Source organism: Dryobates pubescens, chromosome Z (genome assembly GCF_014839835.1).
Source record: "Dryobates pubescens isolate bDryPub1 chromosome Z, bDryPub1.pri, whole genome shotgun sequence".
NCBI classification, from domain to species: domain Eukaryota; kingdom Metazoa; phylum Chordata; class Aves; order Piciformes; family Picidae; genus Dryobates; species Dryobates pubescens.
The window spans coordinates 101,232,836-101,258,276 of NC_071657.1; the positions used below are offsets into that span (position 1 = coordinate 101,232,836).

The 25,441-nt window shown below is 42.1% G+C and overlaps 2 protein-coding genes across 5 annotated transcripts in view; one reads left to right on the forward strand and one right to left on the reverse strand.

Moving 5' to 3' along the window:
* Positions 1-4,151: 4,151 nt before the first annotated feature.
* DIMT1 (DIM1 rRNA methyltransferase and ribosome maturation factor) lies at positions 4,152-10,465 on the forward strand. The gene is made up of 12 exons (XM_054178180.1): positions 4,152-4,228; positions 4,650-4,723; positions 5,184-5,270; positions 5,646-5,707; positions 5,813-5,906; positions 5,988-6,037; positions 6,849-6,972; positions 7,828-7,920; positions 8,592-8,656; positions 8,947-9,010; positions 9,487-9,593; positions 10,325-10,465. The coding sequence occupies exons 1-12, from the start codon at positions 4,168-4,170 to the stop codon at positions 10,365-10,367; spliced, it is 924 nt and encodes a 307-aa protein (XP_054034155.1). The 5' UTR covers positions 4,152-4,167; the 3' UTR covers positions 10,368-10,465.
* A 2,930-nt stretch (positions 10,466-13,395) lies between these two features.
* KIF2A (kinesin family member 2A) overlaps positions 13,396-25,441 on the reverse strand; it is a 75,010-nt gene continuing 62,964 nt past the window's right edge. For 2 of the 4 annotated variants that reach the window (XM_054177970.1, XM_054177969.1), the window contains exons 16-21: positions 22,303-22,370; positions 20,332-20,445; positions 19,071-19,221; positions 18,005-18,106; positions 15,995-16,130; positions 13,396-14,224 (exon numbers count right to left, since the gene is read on the reverse strand). In XM_054177970.1, the coding sequence (XP_054033945.1) occupies positions 14,139-14,224; positions 15,995-16,130; positions 18,005-18,106; positions 19,071-19,221; positions 20,332-20,445; positions 22,303-22,370 (657 nt within the window). In that variant the 3' untranslated portion in view covers positions 13,396-14,138. The remainder of the gene's footprint in view (positions 14,225-15,994; positions 16,131-18,004; positions 18,107-19,070; positions 19,222-20,331; positions 20,446-22,302; positions 22,371-25,441) is intronic. The other 2 variants (XM_054177972.1, XM_054177971.1) reach the window with 1 other exon arrangement.

Consider the following 25,441-nt stretch of genomic DNA (forward strand, 5'->3'; position numbering starts at 1 on the left):
GATTCCTGTTTCAAGAACAAAACAGGTCAGAATCAAGTAACAGTTATTTTCTTCTCACTGAGAGAACACTTTGCCATTACCCAATGTGGTGGTTTGAAAGGAAAGGCTCTGCTTTTCCTCCCCCACTGAGAAACAGACCACGGCTAAACCCAGTCGGAGAAATGAGAGTGTATTTTACAAGGAAACAGATTATATGTAACACAACAAATACAGGTATTTTACAATATATACGGGAATATACAGCAAATGAACTCAACCAGAAACCAGACCCCCCAGAGAGGGGGCTTCCCCCTGTGTCCCCTTCACCCCCCTACCTCCCTTCTCCCCCAAAAGAGGTAGAAGAAGAGAAAACAGAGGAGTTAATACAGCAGAGGCCTATGCACAGGGAATTAGTTCTTATCTCTTGGCAAGAAGCCCAGAAGCAGATCCAGCCGAGAGGGACAGCGAAGAAAGGAAGACTGAGAGAAAGTTCCAGCCGCGCTGGGACTCACCTCACCTCCCACAATCCTACCAATGAAATTCGTTTAGAATACCAAAATATTTTATAAACATTTAGCCAGTGTGCTCCTTCCTTAAAGGCACAGTGTCAAACGGTCACACCCAACAATACAAAAATCCAAGGCTCTAGGCAGCCTGTAGAAGCCAGCGAAAATCACACACAAGGCAACCCCCAAGCCGCACTGGCAAGGCACAGCACCGGGCAGCGAAGGCAGAGCCGCTTGTGCGGGTGACGCAAGAGCATCACCGCCCGCTGCGCTGCAACCCTGAGGCTCCTGCCCCCGAGCGCTGTCTCGCCCTACTCTGAAGCCGCTTTCCCCCTCCTCTCGGCCTACCCTCCCGCCTGCCGGCACAACGCGGCGCTGCCGGCCCCGGTAGCGTGCCCGAGCCCAGGACGGCCCGGCTGCGCGTCGCGCCCCCCCCCCCCCGTGCGTCCCCCCCGCACCCACCCAGGACGCCGAAAGAGGCGGGAGGCCGCGCGCCACGCCGGAGCGGCAGCTCGCAGCCGCCTCCTCGGCCTAGCGGCGCGGCCCGCGGCGACTGGGCACCCCGGGCGGCGGGCCCCGGGCGGCGGCGGCGGCTCACCTTTCCCAGCTAGCGGTGTGAGGCGGACCCGGTGCACGACACCTCCGTCTGTTCTGAAGCTCGCGCCACGAGCCGGGACCCGCTGCAGCGACCGCAGTACCCCGCCTCCCTCGGCGCGCCGCCGTGACGCCAATGTTCGGCGACACGCCGTCGGGGCGGAGGCTTGAGTGGCGTATTCAGGAGCATATGGCGGAAGCCGCTGCAGGGTATGGCGCGGAGGTTCCATCACCAGTGGGCGGGGCTGCCGCGTCCGCAAACCGTCAGCATGCTGGCCTCCTTAGGGTCGGCCGTCCCGTCAGCCCTTCCGGAGGAGCCGGGCAGTGATCCTAGAGGGAAAAAACTGACCCTCACCTCTCTACAGCCTCCTTATACGTAGTTGTAGAGAGCAATGAGGTGTCCCCTCAGCCTCCTCCAGACTGAACAACCCCGGATCCGTCAGCCACTCCTCGTAAGACTTAATTCTCTAGACACCTCGATTGTCCTCCTCTGGACTTGCTTCTGTGTTAAAAATAATTGTCTCTTACCTCTTTCCTCATGCTGGCTATTGTTTTAGATTCTCGTGTACCCACCGTTGCCTGGAGAAGGTGTCACTCCTCGTTATTTACCTCTCTTTCCATACCACCTCTCACCACCGGAATAGCCTGCACAACCCACTTTGCACTTACTGTTAGTTAAGTGAGGCACATTTAGCTAGGAAAGTGTTATGTCGTTCCATATGGCATCAGAACTGTGCATATGCCATGAGAAAAGGCGGGGCACAGATCCTCTTGGTTTTAGGTGCCTGGATGATGCAGGGGCTGAGTGAAATTCCTGTTTGGAACTTGCTGCTTCACACTGTTTTGGAGGAGCAGCGAGGATTGATGAAGAGGGACACACTCTTTGGTGGGGAGAGCACTGGTCTGTCTTTGTGCCTTCCCACACTAAGAACTCAGGTGCTGGAATGTGTCCGAAGAAGAGCAACAAAGCTGATGATAGGTCTGGAGAGCAAGTCTGCTGAGTAGCAGCTGAGGGAAATGGGATTGTTCAGCTTGGAGTAAAGAAGGCTCAGGGGAGACTCTTACTGCAACTACCTAAAAGGAGGTTGAAACAACATGGAGGTTAGTCTCCCAAGGAACAAATGACAAGAGAAAACAGCCTCAAATTGTGCTAAGTAAGGTTTAGGTTGCACATCAGGAATGATCTCTCCAAAGGGGTTGTCAAACTTTGGAACAGGCTGCCCAGGGAAGTGGTGGCATCACCATCCCTGGAGGGACTGGAAAGCTGTGTAGATGTGGTGCCGAGGGATATGGTTTAGTGGTGACCTGACACTGCTAGGTTAATAGCTGGACTTGATCTTAAAGGTCTCTTTCAACCAAAATGACCCTGTTTGTGTGTTTCTAATCGTCCCACATTTTGATGTTCTGCCTGGAACCAGAGGCACCTGGACAGGCTGGAGGGGTGGGCTGAGGACAATCTCATGAGGTTCAATATGGCAAAGGGCAAGGTCCTGCACCTAGGTTGGGGCAATCCTTATTATCAATGCAGGCTTTGGGGATAATGAAATTGAGAGCAGCCCTGCAGAAAAGAACTTGGGGGTACAGGTGGATGAAAATCACAGTCATAGAATGGCTTAGGTTGGAAGGAACCTTGGAGCTCATCTGCTCCAACCTCCCCACTATGGACAGGGACACCGCCTAACTAACTGCACAAAGCTTCATCCAGCCTATCCTTGAACACCCCCAGGGAGGAAGCATCCGCAACCTTCCTGGACAACCTATACCAGAGTCTCACCACCCTCATATTGAAGAATTTCTTCCTAAGATCCAGTCTAAACCTATTCTCCCTCATCTTAAAACCATTCCCCCTTGTCCAATTGTTAGAGACCCTTTATGAAAAGTCCCTCCCCAGTCTTGCTGTAGGATCCCTTCAGGTATTGGAAGGAAGCCCTAAGGTGCGTGTGTGTGTTCCCTTCTCTAGTCTGAACAACCCCTGCTCCTTCAGCCTGTTCTCATGGCAGATGTGCTTCAGCCCTTGGATCCTCTTTGTGGCCCTCCTCCGGACTCGCTCTAACAGCTCGGTGTCCTTCTTATGATAGGGACACTAGAACTGGATGCAGCATTTGAGGTGGGGCCTTACAAGAGCAGAGTAAAGGGGAAACTGGACATGAGCCAACAATGCACACTTGCAAGGCCAGTCACGTTCTGGGCTGCATCAAAGGAAGTGTGGGCAGCAGGTCAACAGAGGTGATTCTGCCACTCTGCTCTGGGGAGACCTCACCTGGAGTACTGTGTCCAGCTATGGGGCACACAACAGAAGAGGTATATGGACCTGTGGGTCCAGAGGAGGTGACGAAGATGATCAGAGGGGTGGAGCACCTCTTCTATAAAGACAGCCTTAGAGAGTTGGGGCTGTTCAGCCTGGAGAAGAGGGGGGCTCTGGGGTGACCTTGTAATTATGTTTCGATATCTGAAGGGGACTGACAGGAAGGCTGGGCAAGGACTACTGATAGGTTGAGGGGCAGTGGTTTGAAACTGGAGCAGGCGAGATGTAGCCTGGACCTAAGAAAGTTGTTCTTTACAATGAATGTTAGAATACTGAAACACAGGTTGCCCAGGGATGTGGTTGAGGCCTTATCCCTAGAGACATTTAAGATCAGACTTGATGTTGCACTGGGCAGCCTCATCTAATTGGAGATGTCCTTGCTTACTTCAGGGGCGTTGGACAAGATGACCTTTGAGAGTCACTTCCAACCTGATGCTGTGAATCTGTGAAACCCTTCCGACCACACTGCACCACAGCGTGCAGTGAGGGGCATCTGATGCCATGTGCTGTGCCGGCAGCCCTGCAGCTGAGTGTCTCTGCGGCAGTTCTTTCCGGGCAGAGAAGGTTGTACTTTTCGAGGGGAGAACGCACTTCGTGACTCAGAGCAGCAGCTCTGCCGGAAGCAGCCCGCCGCCACGCGAGCGCGGCGCGGCTACACCGCCAGCCCGCCAGGGGGCACTGTGCAGCGCGTCGCGCTGCTCTGGCCCCGGCGCCGCTCGGGAGCTGCCGTTGCACGCTACACGTGCTCTGGGAGAGGGGCCCTTAGTGCCGCCAGGCGCTGCCATGCCCAAGGTGCGGGCCGGGAAACGGCCGCGGAAGGAAAGCCGGGAGGTCCGCGCTACCGGTGAGTGGGGCCGCGCGACGCCTCCGAGCGCGGAGGCCTGGCAGGCCCGGCCCGGCCTGCTCTTGGCCGTGTTTTGGGGGTGCCTCCATCCCGGGAGCGGCCTCGCTGGAGGCCCTGGGGAAGGCAGTTTCTGGTGGTATGCGCGGCTTGAGTTGGGAGAAGTGAGAGGGGTTTACGATTCCAGCTGCCTGGAAGTTTCAACACACATAAGCAGCATCTCTACAGGCCTAGTAGGAGGTGCCTTTGCCCATTGTAGGGGGGGTTGGAACTAGTTAATCCTTAAGGTCCCCTCCAGCCCAGACCGTTCTGTGATTCCATGATTCTGGGAATGCCAGCGGCATAGGAAAAAAAGGAAGAGTTTTGTCTTCACGTTTATCGCGGGGTGTGCTTGAACCGAGAGTAACGCTGCTCTCTGCCTTAGGCATCCTCTTCAACAAAGGGGCCGGCCAACACATCCTGAAGAATCCCCTCGTCGTCAACAGCATCATCGAGAAGGTAGCTGGAAGTGAAACGGGGATCGCCGATGGGCAGGCGGCGGGAGGCGGCGGCTGACCGGGCGCTGCTCAGGGGCCGTGTGCGGGGCGCTCTGGCCCTACACGGCATGCTGCGCCGGGCAGAGCTGGCCGACAGTTCCCCGGGAAGGCGTGTCCAAACGCACCGTCCTCTTCCGTGACTCTGGCCGTTTTGTGGTTGTGGAGGGATCTTCCTTCTTTACTGCAGTTAATGCATTACTTTGGTTTAAAGTGTGGCAGCTTGTGTATTTTCCTATACTTCGCTAAAGATCTTTCATAAATTAAGACATTCTTACTTTCGCTATTCCCTTCTGATGACTTTCTACATCCTTCCTACTAGCTGTTTGTAGCTTGTTATTGAGCTGCATGTAGCTTTTGTTTTGAAATTAAATGGTTTCTTGAAGTGAGTTGTAAAAAATAACTGAAATGCCATATGTTCTTAGGCTGCCCTGCGACGTACAGATGTCATTCTGGAAGTGGGCCCAGGAACTGGTAACCTGACAGTAAAGATGTTAGAGAAAGTAAAAAAAGTAAGTGAGAATTTCCCCCGCACACACGTTGTGTACGCCCCTGCTCCCACATTGTTTGGACTACAGCAAACAGAGGGATCTTCCGTCTGCTTGGTTCAGATAAGTAGAATTACCTAACACTTGCTTAATTTCAATGTTTTTTAAGCTGTTCGTGTCAATCTTGGGTATGATTTTATCAGACTATAGTGTTTTTACCTGTTTGTGTGGTATAGCTTGCTTGTTTTTGAAGAGGCAGGAAGGCTCATAGCCTCATGAGGAATTTTAAAGAATTACTTAACCCTGCAACACTAGATAGTTTGGGTTTTTCTACACTTGAACTTGTAATCCCAGTTGGGCGGAATTGCACAAAGTAGCAAATACGTGCTTTGTTTTCAGGTTATTGCTTGTGAAATTGACCCTCGACTTGTTGGTGAGCTTCAGAAGAGAGTCCAGGGCACGTAAGTATCAACTGTGGAAATAACTGGCGCCGAGAGTGGTGGAAGGGCTTTGGCAACGACTTTGGCAACAGTTCTCTGAGGGTAACCACACTGTATTTCCCCCAGGTGTCTGGCAAACAAGCTCGAAATCAAGATTGGCGATATCTTGAAAACAGACTTGCCGTTCTTTGATGCATGTGTGGCTAACTTGCCTTACCAGGTATAGACTAAGCAACTTGATAAAACCCTTTGAATTCTCATTTCCCAGAGATTATACTAATGCTATTACTCTTTTCCTCAGATTTCTTCACCTTTTGTTTTCAAGTTGTTGCTTCATAGACCTTTTTTCAGGTATGTGGAAGAACAGAACTCTGTATTAACTCATAGGAAAAAATACTTTTAAAAATATTCCCAAATTTTTTATGTTTTTTTCTACTTCTTATCATTGGTACATCAGAGATGCACTTTTGTGTGTGTATGTGTCTGTAACATGAAACCTCCTAGTGTCCGGAAATTAATTTACATCATTGTACTAAGTATGAAGGAAAAATTTGGTTGTGGTATCAGTGAGTGTCCAGCTGATAAGAACAAGAAACGCACCTCTTTGTACGAGTACTACACTGTTACATTAGGGATAAGGAAAGCATAGTAGCATTTCAAGTGCCTTCCTACTTAAGAAAGGAAGAATGGAAAGGGTAGGATTAGACAATTAACTTCTGGTGTGAAAATGTGACTGCCCAGTTACTTCAATGTGTGTCAACAGTTTGTGATTTCTCTCCCTGAGTCAGCAATGTTAGTGACATTGCTGGTCATTTGTTTGAGCTGGAGAGTGGGTGTTCGAAGGGCTCATCACAGTTGTTTGAAATGATGTGTTACAGCCAGGCACAGAACTCTGAGACCTGCCTCTGTCTGTCTGATGCTGACCCGTACGTCTTTAACATGAATCAAATTCTGTTGTGGGTTTAGGGACATTTGGATGCTTCTACCAAGTTTTGTTGTTTTACTTTTTGTAACAGACTGAACTAATTAAGGCAGAGTTGGTTTATGACAAACTTCTATTGCTTCTGAGTGCTGAGACCTTGTGTTTTCCAGGTGTTTTAGATGGCTTTTGATGTAAAGGTTGATCACTGTGAATTCATTATCTCACTTCTGTTGTTCTCAGGTGTGCAATACTTATGTTTCAAAGGGAATTTGCACTTCGTTTGGTTGCAAAACCAGGAACTAAACTCTACTGCAGACTTTCTATTAACACCCAGTTACTAGCGCGAGTGGACCATCTGATGAAGGTACATAGAATCACAGAATCAGTAAGGTTGGAAAAGACCTCAAAGATCCTCAAGTCCAACCTGTCACCCAACACCTCATGACTACTAAACCATGGCACTAAGTGCCACGTCCAGTCCCCTCTTGAACACCTCCAGTGATGGTGACTCCACCACCTCCCTGGGCTGCCCATTCCAATGGCTAACAACTCTCTCTGTGAAGAACTTTCTCCTCACCTTGAGCCTAAACTTCCCCTGGTGCAGCTTGAGACTGTGTCCTCTTGTTCTGGTGCTGATTGCCTGGGAGAAGAGACCAACCCCCTCCTGGCTACAGCTTCCCTTCAGGTAGTTGTAGACACCAAGAAGGTCTCCCCTGAGCCTCCTCCTCTTCAGGCTAAACAATCCCAGCTCCCTCAGCCTCTCCTTGCAGGGCTTGTGCTCGAGGCCTCTCCCCAGCCTCATTGCTCTTCTCTGGATATGTTCAAGTGTCTCAATGTCCTTATATTGAGGGGCCCAGAACTGGACACAGGACTCAAGGTGTGGCCTATCCAGTGCTGAGTACAGGGGCAGAATGACCTCCCTGCTCCTGCTGGCCACACTATTCCTGATGCAGGCCTGGATGCCAATGGCCTTCTTGGCCACCTGGGCACACTGCTAGCTCATGTTCAGCCGTGTGTCAGTCAGTACTCCCAGGTCCCTTTCTGTCTGGCTGCTCTCCAGCCACTCCAACCCCAGCCTGTAGCGCTGTGTGGGTTGTTGTGGCCAAAGTGCAGCACCCAGCACTTGGCACATCATTCTGAGTTCTCTAATACACTAATGTTTCTAGGAATGTGAGGATTTTCTTACTTGTGTAGCTGTCTGACTTCTCCTGAATAACAGGTTGGAAAGAACAACTTCAGGCCTCCTCCCAAGGTTGAATCCAGTGTTGTCAGAATAGAGCCAAAGAACCCACCACCACCTATCAACTTCCAGGTGAGCATTGTGTACTGTGCCTACTACTGAACACCAGCTATTCATTCACATTTACGTCATTCCAAAACTCCTGTACTGGTCAGACTTGCATTAGGATGTTCCCTGAATGTGTCGCCAGAAATTCAAGTGCAGCTTTGTTTACAGCACTTCTGAGGTGACTGAGCTACCATCTCCATGTCAGTTGGAGAGTTGCTAGTAATAGCGACCTTTCATTGTGGTTTGTACCTCCCAGAGACCCTTGTGCCTGATGACTTTTTTCATTATGATCAGAGGAGTGTCTGTGATAAGTTGTCCTCAAATGATTGCGTATAATCTCAGAAGACAGGACTGTATTCTTAATGGTAACTTTTTAAATGCTTTGGTTTTCAAGACTATTTCAGCCTTGCCCAGTGCTGGCTGGATTTTCTTCCAGCATCTTGACTTCTCAGCAAGATCAGGCCAGTAATGCCTAGGCACAAAACACAAAAAACAATACCAAGGGTCTTGTGGGTAAAGTATTTCTCCTTCATTTGTATTGCTTTGTCCAAGACAGGACTGAATTTTTATTGTTTGGAAAAATATTTTCCTGAAAGATTTTTGTTCAGTGTAGTTGTGAAATTGTCAGTAGTGACTATCACTGCTTGTGGCAGCTGTATGTTCCTTTCAGTAAATGCTGACATTTTTCTTTCCAGGAGTGGGATGGCCTGGTAAGGATAGCCTTTGTTAGGAAAAACAAGACACTTTCTGCAGCATTTAAGTAAGTAGCCATCTATTAAGGAATTCTTTTCAAAGTTTGACAGCCTGTCCAGTTAAACCATTTGTTTTGTGCAAATGCATAGCAGTGCTACGTGTGCCAGCACTGATAAGCAATGATGGAGGATTTACACTGAGGTCACAGGCTTGAGAAGGAAGAAAACTAGGCAGCCATTTAAAAACAGCATCTCTGCATAGTTGTTGCACTTGTTTATATCAAAGAGTAGCAACCCTGCAAGAAAAGAAACCAAAACTTACAGCTCAGGTTTCCTTCTGAATGTTTATTTCTTTCAGGTCAAGTGCTGTAGAGCAGTTGCTGGATCATAATTACCGAATTCATTGTTCCTTACATAATACAGTAAGTTTTTAATATAATAAATTCTGTGTACTGTGGCCTACGTACTGACTTCTGTGAGTAAGATACTGGCATTGAAAAGCTTAACATGGAGAAGTTTTTACATGAGAATTTGAGAAAGGGAGAAACTCCATTCTAAAAAATCTGAAAGGGTCAGTAAATTGCAGTGAAAAAGCTGAAAGCTAAGTATGTAAGTAGTGTATTGGGTGTACATGACTCACGGACTTCCATTGATTTAATAAACATTGTTTTCTGCTTAGCAATGCTGTTGTGATTAATTTACAGTGAATGAGCCGAGGTATAAACATTCAGATGAAAGAACAGAATACAGTAATCCATACAGAAAAAAAACCACAAACTTAATTCTGTCACTTAAGACAAGAACTCTTCTAAAGGCAGGGAAATAATAGTTATTTAAATGAAGTTTTTTCCAATGCTTGGAATAAAAAATAAACTTGCATTCTATTTTCCATTGACAGGAAATACCAGAAAACTTCAAAATTGCAGAGAAGATACAGACAGTCCTAAAAAATACAGGTTACTCTGAAAAACGAGCCCGCTCAATGGATATAGATGATTTCATTAGGTATTTTTTCCCCTCTTCATGCATTTGTTATCATCCACTTCAAATTCTATCTGCATCTGTACCTATGTAGCACAGGTTGGTATTGGGTTGCATAGGAATAGTACCATTTCCCTCTCAGCACCAAACACTCTTTGCTTCCAGTCCTGAACATGAACAAACACTTAAAACTCTTACATGTTTTAATTGCTGCTTACACTATTGAGAAGCAACTGGCTGAAGATCCCCATTCCCGGTGTTTGTGTACTGCACCTTTCTATGTCTCTAAAAATAGGTCTAATAATGCAAATGATGGTTGCAATTTCCCTGGAGACCTACACAACCCTTCCCTGTCTTGCGGATTAGGCTGTGATCTTTAGCATAATTTGGAAATTTGAGTAATTAACTGCTATACTCTGCTCACTCTTCTGGTCAGTTAATTTAAGTGGCAACATCAATCCTTTCCTAATTTAAATTAAAAATTCCTAGCTATTTCTCAGCTGCCACTCTTGAAAGAAAGATAATAAATCTGGGAGGATGCAATATAACTAACCTCATTGCAAATACAACTGCACCTCTAAAACAGCAAATCTTAAAACAGAAGTTGTAAGATGTGTAACTTCTTCATGGTAGTTGAACAGTGATGGCTATTTTCATGCTGGTTTTGTATGCTCTTTGCCAGCTAGCAGGTCTCAGAATGCCTGAAGCTGAAGTATAATTCTGTAGAAATTGTAACCAATGTTTCTCTCCCTCAGACTGCTGCACGGCTTCAATTCAGAAGGCATCCATTTCTCCTAGATTCTACTAGAAGAATGCAAGGTGTATTATGTCACCCAAAGTGTTACCTAAGTGGCTGCAGTGGGACAAGCTCTTCTCGCAAAGGCAATGACCTGAAGGCAGCACCGAAACCTTACATACCGGGAAGAAGCTGCTGCTCTGTATTTCACAAGTGATAAATTCTGTCATGATGGACGAGAATGCTGGACTTCCACATGACAGTATATCAAATAACATGGATTGATGCAGTCATAATTTGTATCCTCTGATTGCAGACTTCACCTCAGTATATTCTTGCACAACACTCAACATGGTCTGGGCAGCAAAACCAGAGCTGTAGTAATTCCATGTATTGGGGATTTTTTTAATTTCTTTTATAGTGTCTTTAAACACCTTCTGTTAATCTGAAGTGCCTGCCTCTTCCATTTGTCCTCTGATAGCTACTCGCATTCCTAATCCCTCAGTAATCTGCTTCTCTTGCAGAAATCCCAGCAGCTTTTTTTTGAAGAACATTTGTATTGTGGGTTTGCTGTCATTACAAAACCACTACCAAGGTACCTGAAACTACCAGTCTCATCTGTTGTTACTCCCTCCTTATTGCTATCAGACCAGTGTAGAAACCAGCAGACAACTACCAAAGGGCCAGTGCTCAAAAGAATGCACAGCAAGATTTTTTGTCAATTGTTAATGTAAGCAGCTGTTTCTGTAAGAAAATTACTTCACCCTTCAAGGCGAGGAGCTTTAGCATAGCTCAAAGTGAGCCTTAGAGCAATGCATGCACGTATATCCTGACTTACTCAAGTGTCTTAATATTGTTTGGATTAGATATGTTTCTTACTAAGGACAAGGCAGAGTTTTCCCAAGGAGGTTTGCATTAACTCTGCATAGCAGCTTTTGAAATTAAAATCCACTTTGATCTGTCTTGAGATTCAGGAAAACAGTAACTGTTAAGTTTGCAGCATCATGCAGTGGTGAAAGCATCGCTTCTGTGTAATGTCATGCTCTTTTTTTTTTCATGCATAGCCTGTCTCTGTAAGATCACAGTAAGTGGAGAAGACACAAAGAGGCAAAAATCTAGGATACAACTTCATTTTATACACATCCAATATCAATTATTTAAAAGCCATTGATTTAGAAGCATGTACAGAAATATGGAATTAAATTTGCGTGCATCCTAAGAGATTGTCTTTGTAGTGCTGCTCCACTACATACAGAACCAATACTTAAGAGTCAAGTAAGTAGCCACAGCAGTGTGGTCAGACTAATTCAGAAGGAACAAGAGCTAGGGTTGTGTCACACTTCTTAAATGCTTTCATTTTACAGGACAGGAATCAAGCTTGCCTGAGTGTTGTGGAAGTAATTGCAGCGCATCACAAAAACAGACTGCAGGAATTCAAGTGCTGTAACCAGCCTTATCAGTTTATCTTGATTTTTATTGCTTCAGTATCTAGGTCTGACTTTTACAGCAGGCTCTGCCACAAAGGTTGCTTCTTCACCATTTCCCTGCAGCAATCTCCACTTGTATATGCCACCTGACATGAGTCATTTAGAAGGCTTAGTAAAAAGCTGCAGAAATCTAGGTGCCTGTCTTTACTGTCCTTTTTGGTGCTCCCTGTAAACCACAGGTAGGTTGTGGCCCTTGGCATGCATGGAGAACAGTAGGGAAGCCACTCTGTCTCATGTAGGATGTCTTGATCTTCACAGCCTTTTTAGAAAGTAAGCCTTCTCGAGAGCAGCCTCAAAAAAACCACCTGGTACTATACAACATGTAATAGCACCTACCAACAAAAGCTGCTGCCTTGTCATGTTGGGTTTTCCCTTTGAACTGTGATGGACACTGTCCTTGAAAGTTCAGCAAGATATGTGAGACCTGCTGCAAAACTCAGTTCAGGACAGTGCTCTGGAGAACTTCTATACAACTTTGTACAGAAGAATGGGTATTTATTCTAGAGCTAACTCTGAAATCAGAGGGGATTTTAAAAGCGTAATGTGCTTACAAAGTGAAACCCTTCCCATAGGTTTGTAGAAACCTTTCCCAAAGCACAACACAACTTTAAGAGAAGTAAAGTCTCAGCTGTAGTTTATTTAACAGCTTAATTTATTAAACACATTATGTAAAATCTACATTGTTTCAGATTTCATGTTTACACACAGAAGGATTTTTTTTCATTTTCAACCATGATGCAACAAAGAGCTTCCCATAGCCTACCTTCCTATGGGAGATACAAACATTGAACACTACAAGAATTCCTGGCTCATTTAACTCTCTTTTCATTGCTTTCCCCTTTATTTCCCTTACACAGGTTTGTATCCCAAAAGTGGTTTTATTTTAAAGAGTTCAAGGGAAAGCCTGCAGATAGGAACTCCTGGAAACAGGGAGAACTCCTAGAGAGGTCTACAGTTCTTCATTTGACGTAAAGTTCTTACATGAAATGTCAGTCTTTTCTGGATACTGACTTGCAAAAATAACTTGAGTGCCACCACCTAAAAAAAGTGTTGACACAGGTGGCACCATTTGTAAGACTTCACGTACTGATGGGATTTCTATTAGTGCTACGTAAGAGGTATTGTGCAAAATCCTCAAAATGATCCCCATTTATTCATTTGCTGGCACTGTACAAAGAGAAAATTAGGTAATAGCTATTATTTTTTAAAGCAAAAGAGCTACTCAAACTACCTGCAAACTACAGTTAATGTACATGTAAGTTTGTCATGCATCAAAAGCCAAATTTTAACAGTATGTGAAAGGCTAATATGTAAGCATTTAGCTGGATCCCTGAACTTCGACAGTTATCCTAACCATAGGCAGAGGTTGGATCGTACCTTTACTCTGACAGCGTTACCACACCATACCACATACTGTGTATCTGTATTATCCTAAGACACAACTCTCCTCGGTACTTAAACATTACCCTTTATTATACATCAACTAATTTTTTTTCTTTTTTTTTTTTTCCTGTTGTTTTGGTTTTGTTTTGTTGTTCTTAGTTGTTTTTTTTTTTCTTTTTTAATTATTAAATGTTAGAATTGTATAAACCATTCTTTATGGTCAAATCTAGGTTCCAGATTTTTACAAGGAGGACAGAATGTCCAGCTGTTTGTCCATTCTAACAGCTCCTGCGTTTCCTGTTCAAATGATATGGCACATACTGTGAAATGAAACTAGCCACACAAAAAGAGCCTCGAAACACGTTAAAAATGTACACACATTAAAAGTAATTCATATTGACAAATAAGGAATGTTGATTATTAAGGCTGTGCTTCAGAAAAAGGATGCTTAGGGTTAAGTAGCCTTCATCAAGGCACCAAATGGGAAAAGGTAAGCACAGCTGTCTGTAGAAGAGAAGCTATGTACAACCACTAGTGAGGTGCATGCAGGCAAACACAAAACTGCACAGCTGGTCTTTGTAATAAAATCGAACACAGTCAAAAGGAAATACCGTGACTTTGTAATGGCCACAGTTTTGCTTTGTTATTATAAATATGGCAAATATTTCCCAACATAAAGTTCACAATTTGAATAAATGAAATATTTTAAACAAAGTGCTTCATAGATCTGAACCCTGCATGGTTGTGCTGTCTGGTCTAGAAGCATTTTGTAGACATAAGGAGCATTTCACATAAAACTGAAAATGTCATCACTCGGGTGAATAAGAAACAGGACATTTCCACAGACGTTTCTAACGTTTTTACACTTTCAAGTACTTGAGTTCTTACGGCCACTTGATTTTGTAACAAATGTGTGCTACAACAGTACAGGATTGTGGATTCCTTGAGCAGCAAAGGCCCATTTCAAAGGGCACGTGGTCTTTTTGGGTTGATCTGTTTACTGGCCTGTTCCTCCTCTTGTAGAGCTGTCCGGAAAGATTTCACTTTATCTTTAATGAAAAAGAGAAAATGAGTCTTGATGTGCCTGTGTTCAACACAGATCTTGAAACTAAGTCCTAATGCTCTACATCCTGGCCCTAATGCGCAACAAAGAACATTCCTTCACAAAAACAGATGATGCTACAAACTGCAGAGGACTGACACAAACTTAATCCAATACTTGATACACAAGCAAGCTGCTTAGCAACTTTAGTCCCTTCTTACAGGGACCAGCTTCCACAGCTGCATTCCCAGCACATAACCTGTTCAGACTTAAATTCTGCCTCTACCTTAGCACAGAAAGATAAACACCACACATGTCCTTTTCCTTCCCAGCACCTTCCAAACTATCATTAGAGGTATACAAAATTGCTTATAGTCAGTCACCTCTGTACATTCTAAAACCCAGCAGAGTATATTTCTATTTTCCCCTTTTTCTATCAATGTGGAAAAGCATTTGTAATTACATTGTGTTAAGTCATCCAATATAAACAGACATTAAGTATTACAAGAATGGAAGAAACCTGAGAAAAGAAGTCTAACATCCTGTCATATTTCTTTTTCTGTCCCACTCCATTGCCCAGTAACATGCCCATAACAAGAATGAGGGGAAGGGAACAAAAACGACGGCATAATGATGTCACTTCCAGAGCAACAGGAATAAAAGTTAAAACATCCAACAAGCATTCTGTGCCATGATCAGAGCACCGAAGATTCTTGGAGGAATGATTTTTGGCTTAACAGTTCTTCCTTCCTGTAAAGGTATACATGTATCACACTACCTGTAAAGAGGCAAGGATCTCTTACATAACCTTTACCTCCTGTACATTCTTTCCAAAGCAGTATATAGTAAGTTTTCCAAGGTCAGGAAGACACTTAAACTGTGTTTTTTTCACTAATGGTGTCTCAAAATGTTGTCTTCTGAAGAGGGAGCTATCATTCATAAAAAACCAAAGGCATGTACCTCCAAATTTTTGCTGAAGTACACTGGTGCCAATGCATGTTTCAGACAGGTCACATCTGATTTGTTTTATGTATTCTAACCTACAGCTCATATTCAGATTGAGCAAAAAGTAAGATTTTATCTTACAGGGTGTTTCCTAACACACAAAAAAATCCCACCCACACTGTTGAATCCCCAAGCCCACTCTTGAATTTTAAGAAGTACAGCATCTCTCTTGGAGTCCAAATAGTCACAGAAGGCAAAAAGAAAAATTAATCTGATTTTGGAAGACAAGTGGAAGAGTCAGTTTTGGGCACTAAGAATAATCTGCAGTTTCAACAAGAGAGGATGATAAAATTCAGACAGAAAGCCTCCTGAAAGAAAAAAAGTAAGCTCACAACAAAGTTACTCAGAACTTGATGCTGCTCTTAAGCAGACTTAAAACTCACAACACGCTCCCTGCTACTCTACAGAATGTGATAGAGAAAGAACTGGGAATTCCTGCTACTTTTTGCTCATGGCATTATCTTCTCTTTTAGTTTTCCACAGTTTGTTTGGATATTCTTTTTCCTTCCTTTCTTGTTTTGGAACACAGGAAAATTGCAGGATTGAGTTTATGTTTCCTGGAAGTGAAGATTTTTCCATTGAACTAGGATGACCTGAGAACAGATAAGAACTAATTTCTAGGCAGCACAATAGCTCTTCCTTAAACAGGATATTGCAAAGCAGCAAAAGGCAAAAAAACACCTAAAACATAACCACTCTTTTTTCCTCCTCACTATTACTGCAAGTCACCATAGCATATGAAAACACTCCAAAGTGATTAAAAGCAATCTACCTCTAAGTTCAGTCAGAATATCAATTTTTTGATCTAGAATTGCTTCAAGTTGGGTAGCATAGGAGTCCACATCATAGTCCACTTCTTCCGTCATCTCAAGAAGAGATTTTTCATCTTCCAGCCATCTAATAGATTCCTAGACAGAAAGTAAAAAACCCTATAAATAAATACATTACCAAAGTTTCAAGACAAGTTTCAAGATAGAGCTGAATCAGACCTTTTCTTAAGATGACCACACTCGTACTGTCTAGTCATCTCCATATAAGAGATTTCAATCCTAAAATGAAGCCTTTTTTTCCTAATTCAGCAAACCTGTGTATTTTCTGCATGGTTTCTTAATTCCAGTGGTCATACCAGCAGCAGGTAAACCCCAGCTACTTCAGTTCTCTTCAAGCTCAGAACATTAGGTGGTTGTAAAGCAAAGAAATTCATTGAACTCTGTCACAGTTCTCTTAGATAGGTATCAAACTTTGAAGTCAGGCTTCAAATGTAAGTATGGGCTAGCAGCCACTGACTATAACCATACCATCACCACCAGTCATGGAGCCAAGATAATTCTGTCTAGAGCATGATTCATTCCATTGATCTACTTTCAACATTTAGACATCTTCTGAAAGAAAACTGACGGAAGACAACTTCTGCCTGGTACAGCTGCCAATTTTGTATTGGTGCAGTCCACCTCCACCCACAGCATAAGCTAACAAGCCCCTAACTACCATGCTGCAAATGAAGGGAGTGGAGGCTCAGAGATATTTCCATCCAGTGACTGCTGAGAAGAGCAGTAATCTCCAGCAGAAGGCCAGATGGACACACAGGGACAGTAACACCTTAAACTAATACAGCTTGTCTCTCCAGAAGTCACAGGTATTAGGACACAGCTATGCTATAACTTTCACACTCCTCCATGTTTTACTTCAGGGCTGATGGTTCCCAATAACTAAATCTTTACATCTGCTGGCAAAATGTGTTATTTAGCAGCCTATCGTATTACGAACATACATCAGTGTTCCAATAAGCCAGATACCTAAACAGAGCAGATGTGTGTATTCCCTGCAGGTTTAATACTCTGCTGTTCTCTTGCAGCACACATGCCAAACAGACAGCTTGCCTGAAAACTCTAAGGCTATGAACAGCAGCAGTTCACATTTACTTCTGAAAAGCAGTAATTCATACTGATTACTGTAATTTCTTTTGTAACCGTAAAAAGCTTCATCGCTCTGACCAGCATTATGCTGCATGGGCAGTATTCCTTCCAAAGACCATACCTAATAGCAAGTGAAAACCTTTATGTATCTGTAGAAAGGAAGCAAACAGGCAGTTAGAAACAGACGTGTCTCTTCTGGATCTCAGTATCTCAGAAGAAGATGTCACAAAAGGATACTCAGGTGAGATACTTGGAGGGAGAACTGCAGTACCTTCAAGGGAGATGACAAAATACAAATGGTGCTAATTCACATTAACTGCCAGCTCTAACATATGAATACTATAGCATAGGTTAGACAGTGAAATTGAAAATCTCAAGACCAGTCTGAACAAACTTCTTGCAATACAGTCATTTATGCTGGAAAAGGACTACAACGAAAATACAGTGAACAGTAAAGAGAGTAAAAAGAAAAAAGCAACTTAGATTAGAATAGAACAGAATTAGCCAGGTTGGAAAAGACCTTTGAGATCATCGAGTCAAACCTATCACACGACACCATCTTATTGACTAAACCATGGCACCAAGTGAACCAACTTTTCTTATGCTGGACAGTCTATTTAGGAATGTGTGTTGAAAAGAAAAATCTTGCTAAATTTGTGTGGTGATACAGAAATACGCTTCCCTTTCATCAGGAAGACAGAGATTAGCCTGCCATAATAGGCTTAGCATAATAAAGAAATATAGCAATCTCTGACAGCAGCAGGATGACCAGATGATATATCCTACAGCTTCAAGAGCTTGTACTTTCACTGGGAAAATTTGAACCCCTGGATTAGGATAAAACAAAGTACAGCTTCATCTTTTACCTGGAAGACAGCTCTGTGGTCTTCTACTACTTGCTCTTCCATTTCTACCATTTGCGACACAGCTTCATGGAAAGTAAACAGCTGCGGAGAAACTTCCTCTTCCTAAAAATAACAGTTAAGCTTCTTAGTCTGGAAAGAACCATGGCTACAAGAAATCTATTCAATGAGATTCATCTCATTACAGAATACAAAAAGAAATATGAATAGGGCAGAACATGTCAAAACCACAATTTAACCTATCAGGGAAGCCTCTTCCAGTGTACTGTCATCCTCAAAGTACAGAAGTTACTAGCTTGCTCTTAAAAGAACCCCAGTTACTAATACAAGGAATACAACAGAAACCACGAAAAAGTGTCTGGGAAGGCACCTTGTGAAAAGTTAGTTCAGACAGCAAAGGTTTTTCTTTCAGCATTTCTGCAAACTGAGTTTTAATCCCTGTTGAATATTTTAGGACTAGAGCTGATAATCAGCAATGAGGGGAAAATGCCCTTTAAAAGATAACTCTCAGCTCCCTACTCCAGCAGCCAAGCAGATATGCTGGCAACGTGATGTGGCTTTCTCTCCAAACAGTACACTGGGGTACCACCCTATGAAAATCAGAATGTTAAAAACAAGAATGATGGGTAGCCAGACTTCTAAATGCAGAGAAAGGCAAGCTCACCTGAAATGGGTGTTGCATTCAGGGAAAATAACTCAGAAACACAAGAGTGTTCAATAAAACAGATGAGTGTCCAAGATATTTCTAACCATCTAAAAAAATATGAAACTGTGCTGAAAAAAAATGCACAGTAAGGAACATCAGAGCTTAGAGCAGACCTTGCTTAGACATTAAAAATCCCTGATCAGCAATGAAGACAAAATAAAGTAAAACATTCTGCTCTTACCCTTCAAGAAACATTTTTGGGTTTGATTTTGTTTGGGAATAAGCATCGCACCATAAAGCAATGCACAGGCGTACGGTATTTACTTTATGGTCTTGCTAACAGGCTATAAATGAACATTACTCTGGGTTCATTCTACCACTGTATTTATCATCTCTGTCCATGTAATGCTGTAAATGACTCACATTTTGTTCACAAAGCAGTTTGAGATCATCTCTCTGAGGAGAGCTCCCCACACCCCACTGTGTCTCCAAATCGTCAATCTGACTGGGAGCATGGTGTATAATGGGACGGATATCTCCTACAGCACTAGGATCAACTGTCAGCTCCTTCACCCTACAAGCAGAAGATGTTTCACTGTAAATTAGTAACTTCCTGCACAAAAGAGTTACAACCAAAAATAAAGCTCTATGGGTTTAAATACAATTAATTAATTTAATGATGATGATGATGTCAGCTCACAAATTTAATGTACTTTGAAGTGATAAAAATATGTTATCCAACTTCTGAAAACCATGGACCACTGCATTTCGACTACTTTCATGCACGTTACGGTCCAACATCTATCAAGAGGCATTTTCTGATTGAAATCTCGCTACTCATTAACATCTGAGAGGGCAAAACTCCTTAACAAGGAGTAGTATTTGAGAGAAAACTTCACTGAGCACCCTAAACCTGACCGTCTTTCTTCTTCTGTGCACACAATTGTGCTATAAAAAAAGTTAGTCGTTCAGTACAACACTACTTGTTACAAACAAATCCACCAACAATTCTGAAGAAAATAATTTGCAAACAAGTATCTCAGAGAATTAATAGATCCTTTAATTAAGATAATTTCAAATGTTACACTATCTTATTAAAATGTCAGGCTCTTTGCAGCATGAAAATAGTTCATTCATAATAATTCTGTCAATTGAAAGGCCATTTAAAAGCAAGTTTACAAAACCAGCCAAATTGAAGTTTGTTAGTATTGGAAGTTTTAGAACATCTTAATTCTCTTAAATGGAAAAAAAAATCAGGTAGCACTTATTTACCACAACAGAAACTGTTTTTCAAAATTCACCTTCAGAGTGTTGAAAAGCTTTTAAAAGACGTATGTGTGAAAATTGTTTTCTCTTCTAATTAAGAGATATTCAAATTGCCTTAAGCACAGTCTTTTCAGATTTGGTCCACTAAATGTACAAAGGTGACATCACCATTTAAAAAAAAAAAAAAATGCATGAAGGAAACTACCAAGCCTGGATACAGAGAGTGGATGTTTAAGGAGGGTGAACAAAATACTGGGAAGATGATTGCAGATCATGCAGAACCATTGCCTGCCAAACGTAATTAATAAAAAGTATATGTGACTCAAGGCAAGGGGACTAATGAAAGGCTGGTCTGTAAAATTACATAGTCAAAAAGAAAACTTAAAAATAAAGATTCCATGTATAGAATGAAGTAGACCTGGTGATTGAAGGAGAAAAGTCGTCATACTCATAGGAAGGAGAGAGATCAGAGCGACTGCCACTACCCTGTGAGAAGGGAATGTCCGAAGGACTAATTCCAAATTCCTTTACTCTGCAGCAGCAAAATACAGCAGCAAATTAAAAGAAAATGTTCTCATGAAGACAGTTAAAATTACAAGTCTTTGTTTAGCATACTTCTTTAATACTTTAACTATTCAATTGTTTTTATATTATAACACAAATGTGCCAATATTTTCAACCTTGTGGAAACGGACTGACAGACCACTAACAAAATCAGTGTTGCTAATTTGCAGGGAATGATAAACAATAGTGTTTTCAGAAGAGTAATTCCAGATTTTAGTTTGTGTTTTAATAAAATTTGCTCTACATTCAACATTCCACTAAATGACTTCTTTTAAAATAGCAAACCGCTATAGCTACAAACCTTTACATTCTATTCTGTCACCTGGCTTACACTGCATGAGCTCTGATGTCCAATAGTTAAAAATTACTTGTACTATGAAAATGATAAATTCCTAGAAAAAACTAAAATATTGCACAAAACACATGAAACTAGTTTAGAGCAACAGTCGTTTACTCCATACAAACTTAACACCATGGGGAACAAACAGTTTTCAGCAGAACTGCTTCAGGTACTGAAAAGACACAGAAACTTTCAGATGAGAGGAGTGGGCAGCAACCTTTCATGGCAGCCCTTTGTGCCCAAATAGTGACTGGCTTGGGTGCCCAGCCAAGCAGGACCCTAAGTGGTTCTGCCCTATCTTTCATTGGTAACAAGGAGCCCACTAGATGGTAGCCAATTCTGGCAGAACCAGGGTTTCTGGGCCTTAGAGGCCTGTCTGTCTCCTTTGTCCTTCGCAGTAAAGCCTAAGGCATGTCTGTGGAGACAAGTCCAACTACAGGGTGTCACAGGTTAATCTGAATATTCACTGCTGTTAATCAAAACCATCCTGCCAGCTTCAAAATTAAAGTGCTGGCTGGAGCAAAGTATTTTGGGGCTTGAAGTTCAGGTTGTAGCATGAAAGGCTTCCCGTTCCAGTTGCTGCTTTTGGGTTCTGGGGTTTGGGTGCTGGCTCTTTTTTCTACAGGGATGGCAAGGAGAGGTGTAGGAGATGGTTAGCTGTTTTCTGTTTTTTGTTTGCATCTCATTGTGCTTTTTCTGCAAATAAGCTAAGCTAAGGTAATTGTGCATTATGTTCTCTCATTTATATTAAACATTTTTTATTTCAACTCTTTATCTCAACCCAGAGTTTTTGTGTGTTACTTCTCCCTCACTTTTGTGTTGGAAGGGAACAGGCAGGTGAATCGTTACAGTGTGTTAACCTGTTACAAAGGACCTGATCACCCTGCCTTCACAGACATTAATCAAAGGCAAATGTAGTGGGGAAAGGCTCCTTTCACACTAGCAGAAGAGAGATGAGCACTCTCAGGAATCAGTACAGGTCTCAGAAATGCTGTGTTAGCCTCTGGTAGTGCTAATTTCTGGACTGATTATAAAGTCACCAGATTAACTGACTCTTTACTGAAGGGCCTCAGTTATTTATCTGAGGTTAGAAAGCACAAAATTTCACATTTATGCATGAAAGGGAGTAGCAACTGTATGCAATTCCACAAAGGGGATGGAAATAAAATATTGCATTGCTGAAAGGTATTTCAGCTAAAAACCCAGGGAATCTTCTTACCAACTACCCTTAATGAAAGAGATGGTGCCTCCAGATCATTATCCACCTCTGGATAATGGCTTCTATTGTTTCTATTGTTATGGTTGTAAAAAGTCACAAAATTTAAGTATCACCCTGGGTCAGTAATTTGGTTTGAGTCTTACTAAGTGATCCAAGTACAATAAAATTATTCAAGTAGCTAAGTAATTATACATCATAGAACAACACTATTCAAACAGTCAGTAATAAACAGCCAGTATAGCTACAAGCAGCAACATTCCCCATACCTGTTTGCGTATCTCAATGTATTTAGAGTGTTTTCACATGACGCCATCCCTGGAGAAATTGTAGCAATCTGGAGAAAAGCAAGCCACACACTGATATATCACTCTGTACAGATGAAACAGTAGATAAACTTTTTTTTTTTTTTTTTTACATCTCCAATTTAATTTATTTTCTACAAAAACTGCCTGCTAGGCACAGCTGTCCACATACAATGACATCTCAAAGAAACAGATGTGAAGTCAAAGCTTCAATGCAAATTGTGTAACCTTACCTGGCACATCCAGAATTCATAGAAATTCAATCCATTTCCCCCACCTCACTTTCTAACAAAACACGTAAATGCTAAACTCTTACTGTGAAAATAAAAGACTTATCAAAAATGGAAATTGAGTACTGCATTCAATTTTGGGCACTGCAGTATAAGAGAGACATCAAGGTGCTGGAGCAGGTCCAGAGAAGGGCAAGAAAACTGGTGGGAGAGTCTGGAGAACACGTCTTATGAGGAGCAGCTGATGGAAGTGGGATTGTTTAGTCTGGAGAAGGCCAAAGGGAGACCTCCTTGCTCTTTACAACTACCTGAAAGAAGGTTGGTCTCAAATGAAACTAGTGATAGGATGAGAGGAAATGGCCTCCAGTTGTGCTGGGGGAGGTTTAGATTGGATATTAGAAAAGAATTCTTTACTGTAAGAGTGGTCAGGCATTTGAGTAGGTTGCCCAGGGAGGTTATGGGAGTCACCATCCATGGAACTGCTCAAAAATGGTGTAGATGTGGAACTTCAGGGCATTGTTTAGTGGTAAAAGTAGCTGACAGTCAGACTTGATGATTTTAGAGATCTTTTCCAACCTTTATAACCCTATGAAATTTGTGGCTCAGTAGAAAGTAAGTCTACTATGTTCTGCAAATAATTAACAGATTGGGGTTTTTTGTATCTTAGTAGGCTGTTCTCCCTTCAATCAGACTCCATACTGACTTAAGAGAAACTGCTTAATAATATTAAAGACCAGCATGTATCTAACTATTTGTCTAGGTAAATATATTTTTTCTCAATTAGAAGTGAACAATACTTCATAGCTAACTTATTATTATACATATCTGGAATCTGTAAGTCTTTCCTTTTCCAGTAAAGTTACATACCCTGAAGATCTCACCTTTTTCCAGTACTCAGGAAAAAACACAAAGAAACTGGTATCAGGCAACAGCAGCATCGTTGCTTGTCTTAGTTTCTCTCAGTAGGGTAGTTTTTTTCACCTATGATTCTTTCAGGAGAGCCATAAAGTCACTATCTAGAAAAGCCACCTTTATGATCCTACACACTAATATTTTTGTGGCACCACGGCATCAGGAGAAAATTAGATAATCCTGGTCCTTTCTTTCATACCACTGCCAGCATTACTACACAAAAGCATATGCAGTCAGTCAGCCAGCCTGAGAGGAATTTCTCCTTCTGAGGAGAACAAAAAAACTATGTGGTGGGAGGAGGTTAGAAAGTCTAAATAGCTTGATATACAGACTTACTTTTAAACCCCTAACACTGGTACACATCAGTTACTAATGAAAGCAGTAAGAGTAGATTTTAAAAAAGATCATATGATCACATGTCCTTTATAAAATGTCCTACCCATCCCTAAGATACTTCAAATTCCTTCAATGTGAAATGTGTGCATCCCTTCCATCAGTTCAATGTTCAGAGTGTATCACACATGGCAGCTGCTGCAACACTCCAACATTTTGAAGCATGTAAGGTACAGCTTCATCCAGAGCACAGGAACCCATGCACAGGATGCAGTCTGTTGAACACAAATATCCACTACATCATGTGTCCTCATGCCCCAACAAGCCCAATCCAGGCAGGACAGGAAGACTCTGACCACTCTGCTGCTCACTTCCTTGTTCATAATTCCAAATGAGGATGAAAATAATCTCCATTATTTATGAACAGCAATATCTGGAAGACCCATAATTATCATTCTTCCTCTTTCAAATATGTCTGTATTGCTATCAGAGTGGAATCAATGACCTTTTGTGACATAGAAGTCTGTAGGTTCTTCCACTCTGGAGGGTTGTGGGGTCTGGCAGTCCTCTGTGCAGCATGTCAAGGACGCAATACATCAAAGATCTAATACTGGTAGAAAAATAAGGCTATCCTATGTAGCTACCTTGCAAATTTCAAATGATGATACATTAATCTGCTACATAACTCTTCAAAACCAATCTGAATGGCTTTTGAAACTGTTTAAGGACAAGAATTCCAGTCAAATTGCATAAACTTCAAAACTACCTACTTATGCTAACCCTGTGTCTCTGGACTTCTTTAAAATCAAGCAGATCCTGGTCTTAACTGTCCATGTTATGAAGTTATTTTAAACATTTTTACAAAATATTAAAAAAAAAAAAGTTTCTAGATCACAGCTTAACCTTTTATACAGAAGATCCATTCCTATAGATACAACTTCAAAATTGCAACAGGAAGTCCATGAATAAGAAAAGGAAAAGTCAAATAAAAACTAGGTATATAAATTACCAAATAAATTTGACTCAAATATACTAATCAGAGATTAGCATGTCAGAAAGCAAATGAGAAAAGCCCAGCAGGTATTTTATACCAGAACATCTCAAGACTCTCTTATAAAGTTAAAATCACAAGTTTTTACTACATTGTTTTATATACATTCCCTATCGAAAAGCACCCTGTATTTGTGGAATGACAATACTTTCTAACAGAACATTATAATGTTGGATCATTTTTTTGTCTTGTTGAGGGACTCTTCCTTACTGACAACATCTTAAAAGAAGTCTTACATGTTCAGTACATAATATTTTCCAATTGAGTAATTTCCATGTTGCAAACTCATTAATTTATTTTGCCTGTAACAGGGTAACAAATTTTAGAGGCATCACTATTGTGATCTCCATGTTACCTTGTGAGAGTTATAACTAAAAAGTTCTGTGATTTATTTCACGTAAGTAGAGATTTATAGAGAACACAGCAACAATGATCTATGCAGTCAAATGTAGGAATATGAAGCTAGTAATTATTTAACTATTTTTATAATTGTTTTTAGACATTTGAAGAACCTCAGTTAATTACACAGCTGTGCTGCAAACTCACCACATCTACACCACCTTTTCAAAAATTCTGA

Excerpts from the sequence above, each read along its gene's own strand:
- DIMT1 (XM_054178180.1), top strand. The coding sequence starts at position 4,168 with ATGCCCAAGGTGCGGGCCGGGAAACGGCCGCGGAAGGAAAGCCGGGAG. Across the intron at positions 5,271-5,645 it reads TGTTAGAGAAAGTAAAAAAA|GTTATTGCTTGTGAAATTGA; the intron begins GTAAGTGAGAAT and ends CTTTGTTTTCAG. Across the intron at positions 6,973-7,827 it reads GAGTGGACCATCTGATGAAG|GTTGGAAAGAACAACTTCAG; the intron begins GTACATAGAATC and ends CCTGAATAACAG.